Raw genomic sequence first — 19,840 nt, forward strand, 5'->3', positions numbered from 1 at the left:
TAGCGCACAGCACTGCAGCTGTGCGCCATTGCTTCTCATACACACTTCACACTCCGGTCACTGAGGGTGCAGGGCGCTGGGGGGGGGGGGGGGGGGCGCCCTGAGCAGCAATAAAAACACCTTGGCTGGCAAAACAATCACAATATATAGCCCCAGAGGCTATATATGTGATAATTACCCCTGCCAGAATCCTTAAAAAAGCGGGAGAATAGTCCGCGAAAAAGAGGCGGAGCTATCCCCCTCAGCACACTGGCGCCATTTTTCCCTCACAGTTCCGCTGGAAGGAAGCTCCCTGGCTCTCCCCTGCAGTCTACACTACAGAAAAAGGGTAAAAAAGAGAGGGGGGGCACTAAATTTAGGCGCAGTAAATATTATAGCAGCTATAGGGGACATAATTCAGTTAGTCCCTGCAGTATATAGCGCTCTGGTGTGTGCTGGCATACTCTCTCTCTGTCTCCCCAAAGGGCTTCTGTGGGGTCCTGTCCTCTGTTTAGAGCATTCCCGGTGTGTGTGCGGTGTGTCGGTACGGCTGTGTCGACATGTTTGAGGAGGAAAATTATGTGGAGGCGGAGCAGATGCCTGTAGAAGTGATGTCACCCCCTGCGGGGCAGACACCTGAGTGGATGGTTTTATGGAAGGAATTACGTGCAAGTGTCGACTCCTTACACAAAAAATTTGACGACATGCCAAATGCGGGACAGCCGGCTTCTCAGCTTGTGCCTGCCCAGGTGTCTCAAAGGCCATCAGGGGCTCTAAAACGCCCGCTACCTCAGATGGCAGACCCAGATGTCGACACGGATACTGATACCAGTGTCGACGACGATGAGTCTAATCTAATGTCCACTAAGGCCATTCGCTGCATGATTGAGGCAATGAAAGAGGTGTTACACATTTCAGATTTAAACCCAGGTACCACAAAAAAGGGTATTATGTTTGGGGAGAAAAAACTACCCGTAGTTTTTCCCCCATCTGAAGAATTAAATGAAGTGTGTGAAGAAGCGTGGGCTTTCCCTGATAAAAGATTGATAATCTCAAAAAAATTACTAATGGCGTTCCCTTTCCCGCCAGAGGATAGGGCACGTTGGGAAACACCTCCTAGGGTGGATAAAGCGCTCACACGTTTGTCTAAAAAGGTGGCACTTCCGTCTCCGGATACGGCCGCCCTGAAGGAGCCTGCGGATAGAAAACAGGAGGCAATCCTTAAGTCTATATATACACACACAGGCATTATACTTAGACCAGCTATTGCGTCAGCATGTGCAGTGCTGCCGCTGCGTGGTCAGATTCCCTGTCAGAAAATATTGACACCCTAGACAGGGACACTATTCTGCTAACCATAGAGCATATAAAAGACTCAGTCTTATACATGAGAAATGCACAGAGGGAGATCTGCCGGCTGGCATCTAAAATAAGTGCATTGTCCATTTCTGCTAGGAGAGGCTTATGGACCCGGCAGTGGACAGGGGATGCAGATTCCAAAAGGCACATGGAAGTTTTGCCTTATAAGGGTGAGGAGTTATTCGGGGATGGTCTCTCGGACCTCGTTTCCACAGCGACAGCTGGGAAGTCAGCATTTTTACCCCATGTTCCCTCACAGCCTAAAAAACCGCAGTTTTATCAGGTACAGTCCTTTCGGACCCAGAAAAACAGGCGAGGAAAAGGCGGGTCTTTTCTGTCCAGAGGCAGAGGTAGGGGAAAAAGGCTGCAACAAACAGCAGGTTCCCAGGAGCAAAAGTCCTCCCCCGCTTCTTCCAAGTCCGCCGCATGACGGTGGGGCTCCACAGGCAGAGCCAGGTACGGTGGGGGGCCGCCTCAAAAATTTCAGCGATCAGTGGGCACGCTCACAGGTGGATCCCTGGATCTTTCAAGTAGTATCTCAGGGGTACAAGCTGGAATTCGAGGCGTCTCCCCCCCCCGCCGTTTCCTCAAATCAGCCTTGCCAGCATCTCCCTCGGACAGGGAGGCTGTGCTAGAGGCAATTCACAAGCTGTATTCCCAGCGCGTGATAGTCAAGGTGCCCCTACTTCAACAAGGACGGGGTTACTATTCCACACTGTTTGTGGTACCGAAACCGGACGGTTCGGTGAGACCCATTTTAAATTTGAAATCCTTGAACACATACATAAAAAAATTCAAGTTCAAGATGGAATCGCTCAGGGCGGTTATTGCAAGTCTAGACGAGGGGGATTACATGGTATCCCTGGACATCAAGGATGCTTACCTGCATGTCCCCATTTACCATCCTCACCAGGAGTACCTCAGATTTGCGGTACAGAATTGCCATTACCAATTCCAGACGCTGCCGTTTGGTCTGTCCACGGCACCGAGGGTGTTTACCAAGGTAATGGCGGAAATGATGATACTCCTTCGAAAAAAGGGAGTTTTAATTATCCCATACTTGGACGATCTCCTAATAAAGGCGAGATCCAAGGAGCAGTTGTTGGTAGGAGTAGCACTATCTCAGGAGGTGCTACACCAGCACGGTTGGATTCTAAATATTCCAAAGTCACAGCTGGTTCCGACGACACGTCTACTGTTCCTGGGAATGATTCTGGACACAGTCCAGAAAAAAGTGTTTCTCCCAGAGGAAAAAGCCATGGAGCTGTCGTCTCTAGTCAGAAACCTCCTGAAACCAAAACAGGTGTCGGTGCATCACTGCACGCGAGTCCTGGGAAAGATGGTGGCTTCTTACAAAGCAATTCCTTTCGGCAGGTTCCATGCCAGAATCTTTCAGTGGGACCTGTTGGACCAATGGTCCGGATCGCATCTTCAGATGCATCGGCTAATAACCCTGTCTCCAAGAACCAGGGTGTCTCTACTGTGGTGGCTGCAGAGTGCTCATCTTCTAGAGGGCCGCAGATTCGGCATACAGGACTGGGTCCTGGTGACCACGGATGCCAGCCTTCGAGGCTGGGGGGCAGTCACACAGGGAAGAAACTTCCAAGGACTATGGTCGAGTCAGGAGACTTCCCTACACATAAATATTCTAGAACTGAGGGCCATTTACAATGCCCTAAGTCAGGCAAAATCCCTGCTTCAAAACCAGCCGGTACTGATCCAATCAGACAACATCACGGCAGTCGCCCATGTAAACCGACAGGGCGGCACAAGAAGCAGGACGGCGATGGCAGAAGCCACAAGGATTCTCCGATGGGTGGAAAATCACGTGTTAGCACTGTCAGCAGTGTTCATTCCGGGAGTGGACAACTGGGAAGCAGACTTCCTCAGCAGACACGATCTCCACCCGGGAGAGTGGGGACTTTATCCAGAAGTCTTCACACTGATTGTAAATCGTTGGGAACGGCCACAGGTGGACATGATGGCGTCCCGCCTAAACAAAAAACTAGAGAGATATTGCGCCAGGTCAAGGGACCCTCAGGCGATAGCGGTGGACGCTCTAGTGACACCGTGGGTGTACCAGTCGGTTTATGTGTTCCCTCCTCTGCCTCTCATACCAAAGGTACTGAGAATAATAAGAAAACGAGGAGTAAGGACAATTCTCGTGGTTCCGGATTGGCCAAGAAGAGCATGGTACCCGGAACTTCAAGAGATGATCTCAGAGGACCCATGGCCTCTGCCGCTCAGACAGGACCTGCTGCAGCAGGGGCCCTGTCTGTTCCAAGACTTACCGCGGCTGCGTTTGACGGCATGGCGGTTGAACGCCGGATCCTAAAGGAAAAGGGAATTCCAGATTATGTCATTCCTACGCTGATTAAAGCCAGGAAAGATGTAACTGTAAAACATTATCACCGCATATGGCGGAAATATGTTGCTTGGTGTGAGGCCAATAAGGCCCCAACAGAGGAATTTCAGCTGGGTCGATTTCTGCACTTCCTACAGACAGGAGTGTCTATGGGCCTAAAATTAGGCTCCATTAAGGTGCAGATATCGGCTCTGTCGATTTTCTTCCAAAAAGAACTAGCTTCACTACCTGAAGTTCAGACATTTGTAAAAGGAGTGCTGCATATTCAGCCCCCTTTTGTGCCTCCAGTGGCACCCTGGGATCTCAACGTGGTGTTGAATTTCCTAAAATCACATTGGTTTGAACCACTGAAGACCGTGGATCTTAAATATCTCACGTGGAAAGTGGTCATGTTATTGGCCTTGGCTTCGGCCAGGCGTGTTTCAGAAATGGCGGCTTTGTCATGCAAAAGCCCTTATCTGATTTTCCATATGGATAGGGCAGAATTGAGGACTCGTCCCCAGTTTCTCCCTAAGGTGGTATCAGCTTTTCACTTGAACCAACCTATTGTAGTGCCTGCGGCTACTAGTAACGTGGAGGATTCCAAGTTGCTGGACGTAGTCAGGGCCTTGAAAATTTATGTTTCCAGGACGGCTGGAGTCAGGAAAACTGACTCGCTATTTATCCTGTATGCATCCAACAAACTGGGTGCTCCTGCTTCTAAGGAGACTATTGCTCGCTGGATTTGTAGCACAATTCAGCTGGCGCATTCTGCGGTGGGACTGCCGCGTCCTAAATCAGTAAAAGCCCATTCTACAAGGAAGGTGGGCTCATCTTGGGCGGCTGCCCGAGGGGTCTCGGCTTTACAACTTTGCCGAGCTGCTACTTGGTCAGGGGCAAACACGTTTGCAAAATTCTACAAATTTGATACCCTGGCTGAGGAGGACCTTGAGTTCTCTCATTCGGTGCTGCAGAGTCATCCGCACTCTCCCGCCCGTTTGGGAGCTTTGGTATAATCCCCATGGTCCTTTCGGAGTTCCCAGCATCCACTAGGACGTTAGAGAAAATAAGATTTTACTCACCGGTAAATCTATTTCTCGTAGTCCGTAGTGGATGCTGGGCGCCCGTCCCTAGTGCGGATTGTCTGCAATAATTGTACATAGTTATTGTTTAATAACGGGTTATTGTTATGAGCCATCTGTTGAGAGGCTCAGTTTTGTTTCATACTGTTAACTGGATATGGTATCACGTGTTGTACGGTGTGATTGGTGTGGCTGGTATGAGTCTTACCCGGGATTCAAAATCCTTCCTTATTGTGTCAGCTCTTCCGGGCACAGTATCCTAACTGAGGCTTGGATGAGGGTCATAGTGGGGAGCCAGTGCACACCAGGTAATCTAAAAGCTTTCTTTTAGTTGTGCCCAAACTCCTGCGGAGCCGCTATTCCCCATGGTCCTTTCGGAGTTCCCAGCATCCACTACGGACTACGAGAAATAGATTTACCGGTGAGTAAAATCTTATTTTTTTATTTTAATTTATTGTTTTCAGGTAGCCCTGGTTGGCAACCAGGCTACCTGCTTTGTGGGACTTAGAGGGGAAACCGAACAAACCTCCTGAGGGGTAATGGTTCGTAATCCCAGCTGACAGGACACTGAGCTCCTGAGGTGCTGATCACACATCGTTAGTATGTGTGCCCATGCCAGCAGCTAGCCGCCACCCTCTAACAGATGCCAAAGATCGAGGTGCAGTGAGTGTTACACCTGGGTCCCGGTTAGCGGGTCCCTGGTGCAGTTTGGCGGCATGTCGCGCGGCGTTCATGGGCCACGAGCTGCGGTGCGGATCGCCGCTCAGCAATGGGTTTGTGCGAAGAATCCATTTGCATGGGTGATTGCAAGAAGATTGACAGGAAGAAGGTGTTTATGGGTGGTGATAATGCTGATTTGATTACCTTATGATATTCACTATATATGGGTAAGAGACTAAGTACGCAATTGGCGTATGAAGTACCGTAAGGGTACGCACTTAGCGTAGCAGACGCTTGGCCGTGATCGAGACGCACATGCAGCACGCTCGCTCACAGCTTACGCTTGGTGTCGAGCACGCTATAGGCGAGCGACTACCGTAATGCTACGCTACCAGCGTAGCGGACGCTCGAGACCACGAGGAGATCACGAGCGGCGCAGACGCTCACAGGATGACAATCAGTAAACCTTGAATGTAACACACAGAAATGATACTCTTATGCTGTAAACCTTGTACTGAAACACTGTAGCGATATAACGCTGCTTAACCTTAATAATACCAAAGCTGTTTGAGCGATCAGGACGCTCCTATTACCCTCTGCAAATGTAATGAACACACGAAACCTTGCTAAGGTTCCAACACCTTTACTAACAAGCTTTTAGTTATATCGAAAAGAGAAACAGTTAACAAGTCATACACTACAGGCTAACATATAATTCTAACAGGATATCTAGACAGAAATATACGCAATAGTAAACAATCGCAAATACAAATACATAGACTAAGAATGAATGGCTAACATTACACGGGTAACAAAGTGGCAACAGAGAAACATACCATACGGGGAACACTCGCAGGCGCAACTGGAATCCAGTCCTCCAATTATCAGCGATAACTGTTGAAGAGAGAGTACTGGCCGGTCTGGGGACAGTGACCCTTATATACACAACATACAGTGTACTTCAAAGGGCCCTACAACCTTATTGTTCATTGGACACAGGAATGTCTCTCTGCACTATAACAAAAGGTCATAGGTGGATTTGAACAGGTGGGCTGTGACTATTTCAAACAGCTCAGGTGGGAGGGAATCTCCGGATTCCCGCCGCATGGATAATGAACTGCAAATATAGAATATGTCCAGAAACTACTAATGGCCATAACTACACGCAGGAGCGATTAATCTTTACCTAACCAACACCGGATTATTGCTATTAAAATACTCTTCGGTTAGGTACCAGACACCACTGTTCAACCTTAATCAGACCCTTTGTACCACGCAAAGAGGGATTCCCAAGTCCGTGAACAAGTCACATTAACCAAACTTACAGTTATCATTAAGGGGAACATTACCTATAAAACCTGCTATATGGATTTATTATCTAGCGATTGAGTCGCTCGCTAGACGCACACAAACTCTACCGTAAATGCACATACCACGCGCTCGAGCGCATGGCCGAGGCGCCATCACGCGGCTGCGAGTATCCGCACGCACGGGAGAGAATGTGCACGTGCAGCAGGCACGCGCATGAGGTGAATATATGGCAACGTGTAGCATGATATTTTTCTGACTTTGACAGTCCACCCTTTGGCATTCATCAATAACTGCCACTTCCTAAAACAGTACAAAAAGAGAAAAATATATGTCATGTATAATACATTTCTATGATTGGGTAAGGGAGAAGAGAAGAAGGTGGGAAAAAGGTATAACCTAGTGAGATAGTAGAAGCATGTGTGTATGAGTCCATGTTTGAGGGGTCATGTATCATCGTGCCGTACGTGTTTTAAATCAAGCTTCGAGGTATTGCGAAGTATACATTTGAATTCCTTCTTATCCCGTATTACGGGCCTGTGGATGGGCTGTCAAACTTTACCGAGCTCTTTTCGGCTTTTGGTTGCAACAAAATGGGGGAGCACATTTTAGTTGATGATACATGAATGGGGGGATATGTGAGTGCTGATATCTGTGCCTATATTCCCTATCGACTATGTGTGTCATTACCTGAAGGTTGTAGAAATGAAGATAAGAAGCAATTATGGTAAATGCAGTCATAAACTATGTGAGTTTAATATACATTTGTTGATTGAGGTCTTGTCTTGTGTCTTGTCTCGATGTACATGTTGACTGTAGTCTCCCGATGCTTTTGCTATAATTGCTTGAGCAAAAAGCTTTCTCAATGTCCATAGACTTACAATCTTTAAAGTGTTGGGCTATCGTAAAATTTTAAAGTCACTAGGGATATTGGGGGTCTATGGCATTGTCCATCAGTGGTCTGTATAAAAGGTTGTCAAATTCTTCTTCCAAGCGGATGTCTTTGTACCTTGGAGGAAAACAAAGGAGAAACGGGTGAAAGAAACGGACCGTGGAATCACATTTTCATCACAACATTGTCTCTATCGTTGGGTCATAAATCAAATTAGTCGTTGTTATTGCAGTATCTTCACTTCTTAAACTCATCACTCGGGCACTACGTTTACACTTCGTTAAAACCCGAACGCATCTAAATATCAGACCGACCAATATGATGACACCCAGAATACACAAAAGAAATTTCCCTACATCCATGATAATACCTTGGGCCCATTCTCCTAAACCAGACAACCAATTTCGTGGGTTCAACCATGACACCAAACTGGTCAGCTCATTACCCACAGCGGCAAGGGTGAGATTGTGTTTCCTTCGGAACTCCCATTTTAATTGTAAAATGTCATCCATCTTTTGGTCTATGACCTCGGCTGGGTCCTCCGTGCTGTTTGTAATATACGTGCAACACTTTATTCCATATTGAGTCGCTAGGGTAACACAATACCCGCCTGTCACAGCTGTGAGATAATTGAGAATCATCCTATGCTGAACCAGTTCTGTTTTGTAGGCTTGTAACTCTCTCCCCGTATACCTGAATGTGTCGTCATACATTTCAGTGATATTGTCTAATAAATTTGCAAGCGCAGATATATATTTGTAATTTATCACTCCTCTGGCGGTACGAGTGATATCTAACACGATTAGGAATTGAATCCCGGTGGATTCATGGATCAGGTCAGAGGCCGGATGCTCTGTTCTTTCTATCAGGTGCCGTTTAACGATGTGCTCGTAATGAGTGTGAGTATAAGGAGCTTGGGCACCACGGTGAATATCTTTCATTTTAGTGTGGGATACAGTCATTACCTCAGGCAGTACTTTTCCAATATAACATAACCCTTCTGAGTTTGGGGCAAGCCACTTATACGCCTTCCTCCCGCATATGAAATATGCATCATCGGGGAGAACATATGGGACGGAGTATGACATAACCATATTACAAATTTTCCATGTGAACTCTCCTAGCCCTAATTCTCCCATCTGTTTAGTACATGTATCAGTTTGTACGATCTGTGCACAGTATCCTGGTGATACTTCTCCAACTCGCATGATCCTACTTCCTAAGGTGTACCTATACCGAAAGAATTTCCTATGGTCGGCTATCTGGCGTATAAGTTCTGTGTCTATGGGCAATCTGTCGGCTCTATGTGAGAATGTCATGGTTTGGTTACTCCATGACACTTCCCAATTTCCCGGCTTTCGGGGATTGGAAATGTTAAAGCACACTAAGGACCTATCCACATGATATTGGTGGAGCTTCAAACTAGGAGGACTAGAGATATTAAACCTCTTGTCCACCGGCCTCCCACCACTTAGCTCAAGTACCTCTCCTACTGTTAAAGGTAATGGTACTAGTCCTGATTTGCTATGGCCTTGAGGTACTTGAGAGCATACCCAACAATCTGTCTGATTTAATACTTTACCCACTAAGGAGTGATAGTCACTCAATGGATGCCGATCCATATGGATATTAAAACTGGACTGACATTTCTTTATGCACCCATCCTCAACTATATTGTCACAATGCCTACAGATGCAGTTCTCTTCAGCTAACAATCCTTCACAATTCCTTCTATTGTCAATGCTACCAGATCGTTTTCTGATACTCGCCTTTACTCGATGATTATGTTGTTCTTGGAAAACTACGCCTCCATCCGGGTCATCAGAACCCATTCCAGATCCTTTCTCGACTTCCATGGTACTCTCACCGAAACAGACTGCTCTGATCAACATCATGGTTAACAGGAAAATCCGTATCACAGTCTCTTGGGGCAAGTCCATCTTAGAGGAGTAAAAGGAGAAAATAAGAAGGGGGAAAGGAAATATGAGGGAGGTGGGAACTGGAGAAAATAACAAATGGGAAAAAGAAATCTGGCTCGACAAGCTTCTGGTCTTATTATCCTCAGCGCTCAGGTGTCGTCTCAATCTTCCCTGAACAGACACTCTAGTGATACAACCTCTACCGTCTGTTCTTTGTCACGGGACCTCTCTGGATCCGCAACCTTTTTACAATGAGACGTATGGACCCAAGTCTCTCTCTCGGCAACCTTCAAAGCAGTTGTGCTGGTCAATAAGACTTGATATGGTCCTTCCCATCTGTCAATAAGGCAACCTGAGCGTAGAAAATTCTGTATCATTACATAATCCCCAGGTTCAATGTCATGACAATTACTGTCTGGCAAATCAGGAATCACCAACTTTAGATTATCATTCTGATTCCTCAATTGCTTACTCATCTTAACCAAGTACTTTACGGTTACTTCATTGTTACATTTCAAATCATCCTGGGGGTTAATCATAACATGGGGTTGTCGACCAAACAGAATTTCAAAAGGAGACAGATTAAGAGGGGACCTGGGAGTGGTTCTGATGCTGTATAATACAATTGGCAAAGCTTCAGGCCATAACAGTCCTGTTTCAGTCATTACCTTGCTCAATTTATTTTTAATAGTGCTGTTAACTCTTTCCACCTTTGCACTCGCCGGGGGGCGATACGGAGTGTGCAGCTTACTATTAATTCCCATCAATTTACACATTGTTTGAAAGACTTCACCTGTAAAGTGGGTACCCCTATCACTTTCAATTATTCTAGGGATACCGTACCTACACACAAATTCCTGCACAATTTTCTTTGCAGTGAATACAGCGGTATTTGTGGCCGCGGGAAATGCTTCGACCCAATTTGAGAACACATCAATACAGACCAAAACATACTTTAAATTTCTACAAGGTGGCAATTGTATGAAATCAATTTGTATCACCTGGAAAGGGCCATCTGTTGGAGGGATATGAGATGGCTCTGTCGGTATTGCCTTTCCGATATTCTTCCTCAAGCAGGTAAGGCATGTCATCGCTCTTTTACCCGCATGGGAAGAAAATCCTGGGGCGCACCAATAAGCTCTTACTAGCTTACACATCCCTTCTTTGCCCAGATGAGTCAGCCCGTGTGCTGCTTCCGCTAGACTTGGAAGGTATGCTCTGGGTGCCACTGGTTTACCTTGTCCATCTGTCCAGAGTCCTGAGGACTCCTGGCCATATCCTTTTGACCTCCAAACTGCCTTTTCCTGTGGGGAACACAAATTTTGCATTTCACACAATTTCTGTGTGTTTACAGTATTAAATACCATCAGTTGTGTGATGTCTGTCTGTCTGGGGGTACCAGCTGCTAATTTAGCAGCTTCGTCTGCTCGGCTGTTACCAAGTGATACCGGGTCTTGGCTATATGTGTGAGCTTTACACTTGATAACAGCCACTCTGTCGGGTTCCTGTATCGCTGTTAGAAGTCTTTTGATGGGGGCTGCATGCGCTACTGGTGTGCCAGCTGCCGTCATGAAATTTCTGAGGCGCCATAGGGCTCCGAAATCATGGACTACTCCGAAGGCGTACCTAGAATCTGTGTAAATATTGGCTGACTTGCCCTTAGCCAATTCACATGCTCTGGTTAGGGCAACCATTTCAGCAACTTGTGCTGAGTGAGGTGGGCCTAGCTGTTCTGCTTCTATGGTACCTTGGTCATCTACGACTGCGTATCCAGTACACAAGTCTCCCGAGTCCGTCTGTCTGTGACAACTACCGTCAGTGTAGAAGGTAAAATCTACATCTTCCAGTGGGTTGTCACTGATGTCAGGCCTTGCCGTGAAATTTTGGGTCAAATATTCCATACAATCATGCATGTCATCCCCTGTATTAAATCCTCCTTCACCATTACTCTCATCCTCCACCCTTTGTGCCTGTCCAGGCACACCTGGGAGATACGTTGCAGGATTTCATGCGCTGCATCTTTTTATGGTAATGTTTACGGGGGCCATCAGTGCCAATTCCCATCTTGTAAACCGCGCTAATGAGACGTGCCTGGTTTGGGCAGAATTCAGCAAGGCTGACACTGCATGTGGTGTATGAATTGCGAGGTTGTGTCCTAGCACTACATCTTCGCTTTTTGTAACTAGCAATGCTATTGCTGCAACACTTCGCAAGCATGTGGGGAGGGATCGCGCTACCGTGTCAAGCTGAGCGCTGTAGTAAGCTACCGGCCTGCTGGCATCACCATGCTTCTGGGTTAGGACACCTGCTGCGCACCCAGCACTCTCTGTTCCGTACAGCTCAAAGGGTTTCCCATAGTCTGGCATACCCAATGCCGGTGCCTGCGTTAGGCACTGTTTAAGTCTCTCAAATGCCATCTCGGATTCGTCTGTGTGCGAAATCCGATCAGGTTTGCTTGATGAGACCATCTCCTGCAAAGGTAAGGCCAGTATGGAAAAACCTGGGATCCAGTTACGGCAATACCCACACATTCCTAAAAACGTTCTAATCTGTTGCTGGGTTTGTGGCAGGGTCATGTCACGAATTGCTTGAATTCTATCAGCGGTAAGGTGTCTCAGTCCTTGTGTTAGACAGTGTCCCAAATACTTCACATGGGTCTGGCATAATTGTAACTTGTCTTTGGAAACCTTGTGTCCTGTGTCTGAAAGATGAAACAGGAGCTGTTTCGTATCTCTCAGGGACGCTTCCAGTGAATCTGAACACAGTAGTAAATCGTCCACGTACTGGATCAATACTGATCCACTTTCTGGTTGGAAAGACTGTAAACAATCATGCAAGGCCTGTGAGAAAATACTTGGACTGTCTATGAAACCTTGTGGTAATCGAGTTCATGTGTATTGAACTCCTCTGTATGTGAATGCAAATAAGTATTGACTGTCAGGGTGCAGAGGTACCGAGAAGAAAGCGGAGCAGAGGTCAATCACAGTGAAAAATTTGGCAGTGGGAGGGATTTGCATTAGGATAACAGCTGGATTTGGCACTACGGGGAATTGACTCTCAACTATTTTGTTGACCCCTCTTAGATCCTGTACTAATCTATAACCCCTCCCCCCACTCTTTTTAACAGGGAAGATGGGACTATTGGCAGTGCTGGACGTCCTTACCAGAATGCCCTGTTGTAGCAAGCGCTCTATTACAGGGTAAACTCCTAACTCCACCTCTGGCTTCAGAGGGTACTGTGGGATTTTTGGAGCTATCCTACCATCTTTTATTTGCACAACTACTGGGGCTACATTTGCCATCAATCCAGTGTCTTGCCCGTCCTTGGTCCAAAGTGATTCCGGTATCTGGGAAATCATTTCTTCTACCCTGGACGGACACCTATTTACAACAACAGTGTGTGACATTAATCTTGTTGGGGAGTCTAACATATCTTGTGCTTCCTGAGCGTGGTTTTCGGGTATGTCCAAGAACACACCTTCAGGAGTACAATATATGACGCATCCCATTTTGCACAGTAAATCTCTCCCTAAGAGATTAGTCGGAGCCGATGCAGCCAGCAGAAAAGAATGCTTGGTATGCAAAGGCCCTATCGTAACCTCTGTTGGTTTGCTTAAAGGGTATTGTCATACTACTCCTGTTACTCCCATGGCTGGAATTGTTTTACCAGTGGTCCTCATGCTCACGGTCGAATTTATCACTGACTTGGCCGCCCCCGTATCTACAAGGAAATTTAGATATTTACCAGCTACATCAATTGTAACCTCGGGTTCACTTCCAAGGTTCGCAATCAATTTCACTGGCTGCAGATTACAGGTGTGACCACACCCCTATGGTGCGTGGTGACCTCCCTGCAGCTATTACCTGTGAAGGGGGTAAATGGGTATTATCAGAGACTTGCCAGTCTCTTTTTGGGGGATACCTTCTTGTTTCCCCTGCGTGTGGCTCATAACTCCGTCTCTGCGGTCCTTGATCCCAATTTCGTATGTCATGTCGTTGTCTAGGGTTTTTATGTGCATTATGTGAGTTATTTGTACAGTTACGTGCAAAATTTCCTTCCCTGTTACAATTGTAACATTTTACCACATGCGGCTTACCACCAGGGGTCTGTGATCGGGACTGAGGCGGCCTTGTTGTAAGGGCCTGGATACTTATTGCCATCAGTCTATCACTTTGTGACTCCCTGCGTCTTGTGATGTTCCTATCGTGCCCAACAGCAGTCTCTCTTAAGGCGGCCACCGACATACCTCTCCAGTTAGGTTGAGTAGTTTGTACTCTACTCCTTAATACCTCCTTTAAACCGTCCATCAAGACGGACACCGCTACCTCTCTATGGTGTATATTTGCCTCAATGTCCACGATCCCAGTATATTTAGCCTTTTCCTCTAATGCTCTGTGGAAATAGTCAGGGGCAGTTTCCCCTTCCATTTGTTTAATGGAGAATATTTTGTTCCATTTTACTACAGCTCGGAAGTATATTCCCAACTGCAGATTGATTCTGGTTACATTGTCTTGATTATATTCGTCCGTAAGGGGTACCTCCTCATCTAATTTACAGTCGGCTATAAACTTTATGGGGTCAATACTAGAGGGCAGACCTGCCCGCAGTAGTGTCCGCCAATCTTTGTTGTTAGGTTCAGTGGAGTTACCTAGGTCCTTAATGAACCTCTGGCATGCGACTAAATCTTTTCTGGGATCAGGAAATTCAGACAAAATTGTTCTTAATTCTGCTCGAGACCAGGGACAGTGCATAGCAATATTCCTAATGGGTGTGGCTCCATTTGTGTCAGTCTTACCATTGGGGACCGCTATTACTCTAACAGGGTTTATATTAATTACTTCACTCTGGTTTGATTCTTCAGTGTATGGTGCAATAGTTTCAGCATATTGTACAGTGCCGTACTTACCTGTAGACACAACCTCACCTGTCCCTGAGCTATGGGCTTTAGATGCCAATCTTACTGGTTGGGCGATGCCCACTGAAGTATCGCTTATGGTGGCCGCTAGAGAGAGAGCTGAAATCGTAGTGGGCTCATCTTCTTGGTCGTATTCCTGGGGGAAGTTTAAGATAGGATACAACTTGCATGGGTTAGCGTTAGTATCAACATTTGCATTAACTTTTATCTTAACCTTATCACTACTACATTGATTAAGTGCACTCTTATCGTACACCCGCATGTCATTCTCTATAGCCACTTTGTCCCCTACTATATATGGTGGTGGTGCCGTTGCTATTAGATTGCTATCAGGATTTGGAATTGCTTTCTGAGCTAATTCCTGTTGTATTTCACTTTCCTGTTGCCATATCTGTAAACAATCATAATGTCTAATCCTCTGCTTTGCAGATTTTATTAGACCTATCCTTTTTCTTAGATTCTGCAATACATCAGGGTTCAGACTGCCTACCCGGGGAAACTGTTCCCCATCATCCTCTGTCATACGTTCCCATTCTTTGCATAATACCTGTGTGTGTGATCCGTATTTTTCACACATTATATACCTTGCGGACCCTTTGGGCCAGCAACTACCAACGTGAACCCTTGTTGGACGTCCCTTCTTTGAACAACTGGCCCCCATCGTTTGTAGATATTGCTGTCTTAGCTAATTCTCACAAACAGACCAGATTGCCCCAGGTAAGGCGACGGTGAAAGTTCAACTAGTGCCTTCACTCACTCTGCGCCCTAATTGGCCAATCCAATCCGTGGGATCTTTTGTAACCTCTATTTACTGGGTTGTGTGGGAGTATGCTACCCTCCCCAGTAAGTATTGGTTGTTGGAGATTTCCTTAGTGAACAGCGAAACTCCCTTAAAATAACAAAAACCTACACAAATCACGTTAGAATGTACAAATAGCGTTTATGATCCCACAGTAAATTTTTAATGGGTATCAAGGTAACAAACTAATGCACACAATTACGTGCGGTCCAGTCGCACAGCGCATAAATAACTAAATATTTATACGCTTTACGACCAATGGAATCGGTTGTTTAGGCTGCGAAACCTTCAACCGGAGCTTTAACTTGACTATATTGGTGCTACGCCAAACCCCCGGGGCTGCGCTTAAATACCTCGCAGTCCTTTTGTCTGCGGAAACTACTTGCTCCTTTTACCTTCTACAATGTTAACGCGGGCAAGCCAGTCCACGCCACCAAGTGTCCACTCACCTGATGTGGTCTCCGACGGGATCCCGATTTGTGGGTTCACAAAAATAATACCTTAAGTTCCACACTCACTCCTACTCACTCATATACACACTGATCTTTTTCTGTACAGAAATTCCTTTCATACAGGTAGGGGTCTAATCCCTGGGTTTTGCAGTAGAAAAAGGTTTTCTTTTAACTAATACTTTTTGGAAAAACTGAACAACCGTGTGCTATTATCAGGTGGCTGTACTATACCGCCCACCCTAAACAAGGTTATTGTGTGATTTGAGTCTCAGTGGGCGTATCCGTACGCTCCGTTGCGTAAAACACGCCGCGTGCGTATGCCTTTGCGTCACGTACGTGATCTCGCACGTTGTCCGAGACACGTATGCACAAAGTGCAGATATACCCACAGCGACACAATCAACACGCTTCTATCAATGTAAACGATATTCAACTATAATCGCTTACCGTACACCACACAGTATTCGCTATGCTGTGTGCGTGTCCTTTACAATTATTCCCTTAAAAATTATCCTATTTAATCTCAACTAAATAGTACCAGATTTCTTCAGCACGTGTCTAATAATCAATTCTAATGGCAACAAGAAAGTGAGCTGCAACAATGTAGATGTGTGCGTGCGTGTGTGCGTATGCAAAAACAGAAATAAACAGTTTTAAAAGATAATAGCGTATTGTTCTTACCTCCGGTTCCGGATTCCACCCCAGCACTCCTACAGCGTAGCGTAACAGACACTTATCTAGTCAGCACCACTGTATCCCTCACAACCAATACGGATACGAAGGGATACTGCGTTCCCGCCCTTTGCTGACAGATAAAGTCTGATTACAGTAGTGAGGATATGTGGAGGACGGACGAGCCCTCAATTGATAATGCTGATTTGACTACCTTATGATATTCACTATATATGGGTAAGAGACTAAGTACGCAATTGGCGTATGAGGTACCGTAAGGGTACGCACTTAGCGTAGCAGACGCTCGGCCGTGATCGAGACGCACATGCAGCACGCTCGCTCACAGCTTACGCTTGGTGTCGAGCACGCTATAGGCGAGCGACTACCGTAATGCTACGCTACCAGCGTAGCGGACGCTCGAGACCACGAGGAGATCACGAGCGGCGCAGACGCTCACAGGATGACAATCAGTAAACCTTGAATGTAACACACAGAAATGATACTCTTATGCTGTAAACCTTGTACTGAAACACTGTAGCGATATAACGCTGCTTAACCTTAATAATACCAAAGCTGTTTGAGCGATCAGGACGCTCCTATTACCCTCTGCAAATGTAATGAACACACGAAACCTTGCTAAGGTTCCAACACCTTTACTAACAAGCTTTTAGTTATATCGAAAAGAGAAACAGTTAACAAGTCATACACTACAGGCTAACATATAATTCTAACAGGATATCTAGACAGAAATATACGCAATAGTAAACAATCGCAAATACAAATACATAGACTAAGAATGAATGGCTAACATTACACGGGTAACAAAGTGGCAACAGAGAAACATACCATACGGGGAACACTCGCAGGCGCAACTGGAATCCAGTCCTCCAATTATCAGCGATAACTGTTGAAGAGAGAGTACTGGCCGGTCTGGGGACAGTGACCCTTATATACACAACATACAGTGTACTTCAAAGGGCCCTACAACCTTATTGTTCATTGGACACAGGAATGTCTCTCTGCACTATAACAAAAGGTCATAGGTGGATTTGAACAGGTGGGCTGTGACTATTTCAAACAGCTCAGGTGGGAGGGAATCTCCGGATTCCCGCCGCATGGATAATGAACTGCAAATATAGAATATGTCCAGAAACTACTAATGGCCATAACTACACGCAGGAGCGATTAATCTTTACCTAACCAACACCGGATTATTGCTATTAAAATACTCTTCGGTTAGGTACCAGACACCACTGTTCAACCTTAATCAGACCCTTTGTACCACGCAAAGAGGGATTCCCAAGTCCGTGAACAAGTCACATTAACCAAACTTACAGTTATCATTAAGGGGAACATTACCTATAAAACCTGCTATATGGATTTATTATCTAGCGATTGAGTCGCTCGCTAGACGCACACAAACTCTACCGTAAATGCACATACCACGCGCTCGAGCGCATGGCCGAGGCGCCATCACGCGGCTGCGAGTATCCGCACGCACGGGAGAGAATGTGCACATGCAGCAGGCACGCGCATGAGGTGAATATATGGCAAAGTGTAGCATGATATTTTTCTGACTTTGACAGTGGAAACTGACCGTTTTCTGGGAGTGGTTGGAAAAACACAGGCGTGTCCAAGCATTTGCAGGGAGGGTTCATGACGTCAATTCTCCTCCCAGATAGGCTCAAGTGATCGCAGCGGCTAAGAAAGTCCTGGGCTACTCAGAGACTGCACAAGATCTGTTTGTACAGCTCAGCTACACATGCGTCCGCACACTTGCACAGCAAAAATACACTGCCCTGTGGGCGGCGACTATCTGTACGTAGCAGTACAAAAAACCTAGCGAGCGATCAGGTCTGAATTAGGCCCCCTCTTCTTTGCTTGGAATGGTAAGAAGCTAGTTTATTGGAAACCATTTGTATTCTTGAACGCATGTTTATAACTAAACAATGTTTTATGACCAATAGAAAAACATCAGTACTACAAATATCTTCTTTCAATGTCCTATTCCCATTTGCAGATGTCTGGGGAGGGGGGACAAAAAGATGCTATTCTTTTAATTCCAGTATTTTGACTCTGCCCCTCCCCATACCCATGTACAGAAGCCCCACTTGTAGATCATGCATTTTTACCCAATCCTCCATAAATCTCAATACACACAAACTATATTAAGATGAGAGAAGCAAACCTTTACTCAAAAACACCATCTCTTCCAGCATTAGCAAAAGCAGAAAGAGACCAGCGGATGCACAGTGATCATAAAAAATATAACGCTGGCTTTCACTGCTTTTCTCATGTGAAGAAATAGACCTCTAACTACAGGCATACTCCCTCTTTCTCATATAGTGACAGTCCTGAAATCCACTCTACATCCCAGGACCAGCCACATACTGCCAAGGAATCAAAAATTAAACGGTAAGAGCTTCTCATACCAATTCATTTGTTAGCCATTTACATAAATACAGTGTTATTAATAAAGCTTGTTTGAAGTTGAAAAATAGGTGCATTCAAAATTATTTAGTAACATTTATTATTATTATTATTATTATTATTAATATTATTTTAAAAATACAGCAGTCATTCAGCTGAATTGCACATTTGACTGCATTTTCTCTGGCTTTACTCAAAATGTAGTATCTGATCTATTTCCAAATTCAGTTAAAGTCCCCTTGCTTCATTGGAGTATACTATTTCTGTATACACAGAAAAACACTGTAGCGCTAATGGTCATGAATGAGAATGGAAGGTCATAAAAACAACACTAATTTAATTAAAAGAGCAAAAATTAATATACAACATAATGTGCACTTGATAAAATGAATAATATCCTGTAAATATAAATGAACGTAACTCCCACTAGGTATACTGGTATTAGATATAGGAAGATTCAGATAACCTGTTCCATTAGAATTAGTCCCAATAAAGTTCCATAGGAGGGTAGTACAACACAGTTTGAAGATGTATAATTAATTACCACCGAAAATTGGCAAGGTATTAAGCGAAAACAGCGTCCGCAAAGGCAGTTCCTTGTTAGGTGGCAGCTTGTGTTGGTTAACAGTATAAACAGTCCTCCATCCGATGGATTCCAGGCATGGTAACAAAGTGGGACTTGGTTCAGGTAGAAGTCTTCCAATCGCTCAGTGGGAGTAAACAAACAGCAGCGGGTCTCACCCAGTATACCTAGTGGGAGTTACGTTCATTTATATTTACAGGATATTATTCATTTTATCAAGTGCACATTATGTTGTATATTAATTTTTGCTCTTTCAATTAAATTAGTGTTGTTTTTATGACCTTCCATTCTCAATTATGACCATTAGCGCTACAGTGTTTTTCTGTGTATATATCTTTGGGGTCTGACCAACCCCTTGTTGTTTAGCAGCTGTGGTGAACCCCCTCATCTAGCGCCAGGTAGACCACCTTGGTGGTGTTCTTTCCTTTTTGCATACTATTTCTGT

The 19,840-nt window shown here is 45.4% G+C and overlaps 1 protein-coding gene across 2 annotated transcripts in view; it reads left to right on the forward strand.

The window, feature by feature from the left end:
- Positions 1-19,840, forward strand: part of LOC135038305 (transcription elongation factor A protein 3-like) — a 150,418-nt gene that overhangs the window by 75,927 nt on the left and 54,651 nt on the right. For both annotated transcript variants that reach the window (XM_063954639.1, XM_063954640.1), the window contains one exon: positions 18,729-18,797. In XM_063954639.1, coding sequence (XP_063810709.1) covers positions 18,729-18,797 — 69 coding nt within the window. The remainder of the gene's footprint in view (positions 1-18,728; positions 18,798-19,840) is intronic.

The sequence above is a fragment of the Pseudophryne corroboree genome, chromosome 2, assembly GCF_028390025.1.
Source record: "Pseudophryne corroboree isolate aPseCor3 chromosome 2, aPseCor3.hap2, whole genome shotgun sequence".
Classification (NCBI taxonomy): Eukaryota; Metazoa; Chordata; class Amphibia; order Anura; family Myobatrachidae; genus Pseudophryne; species Pseudophryne corroboree.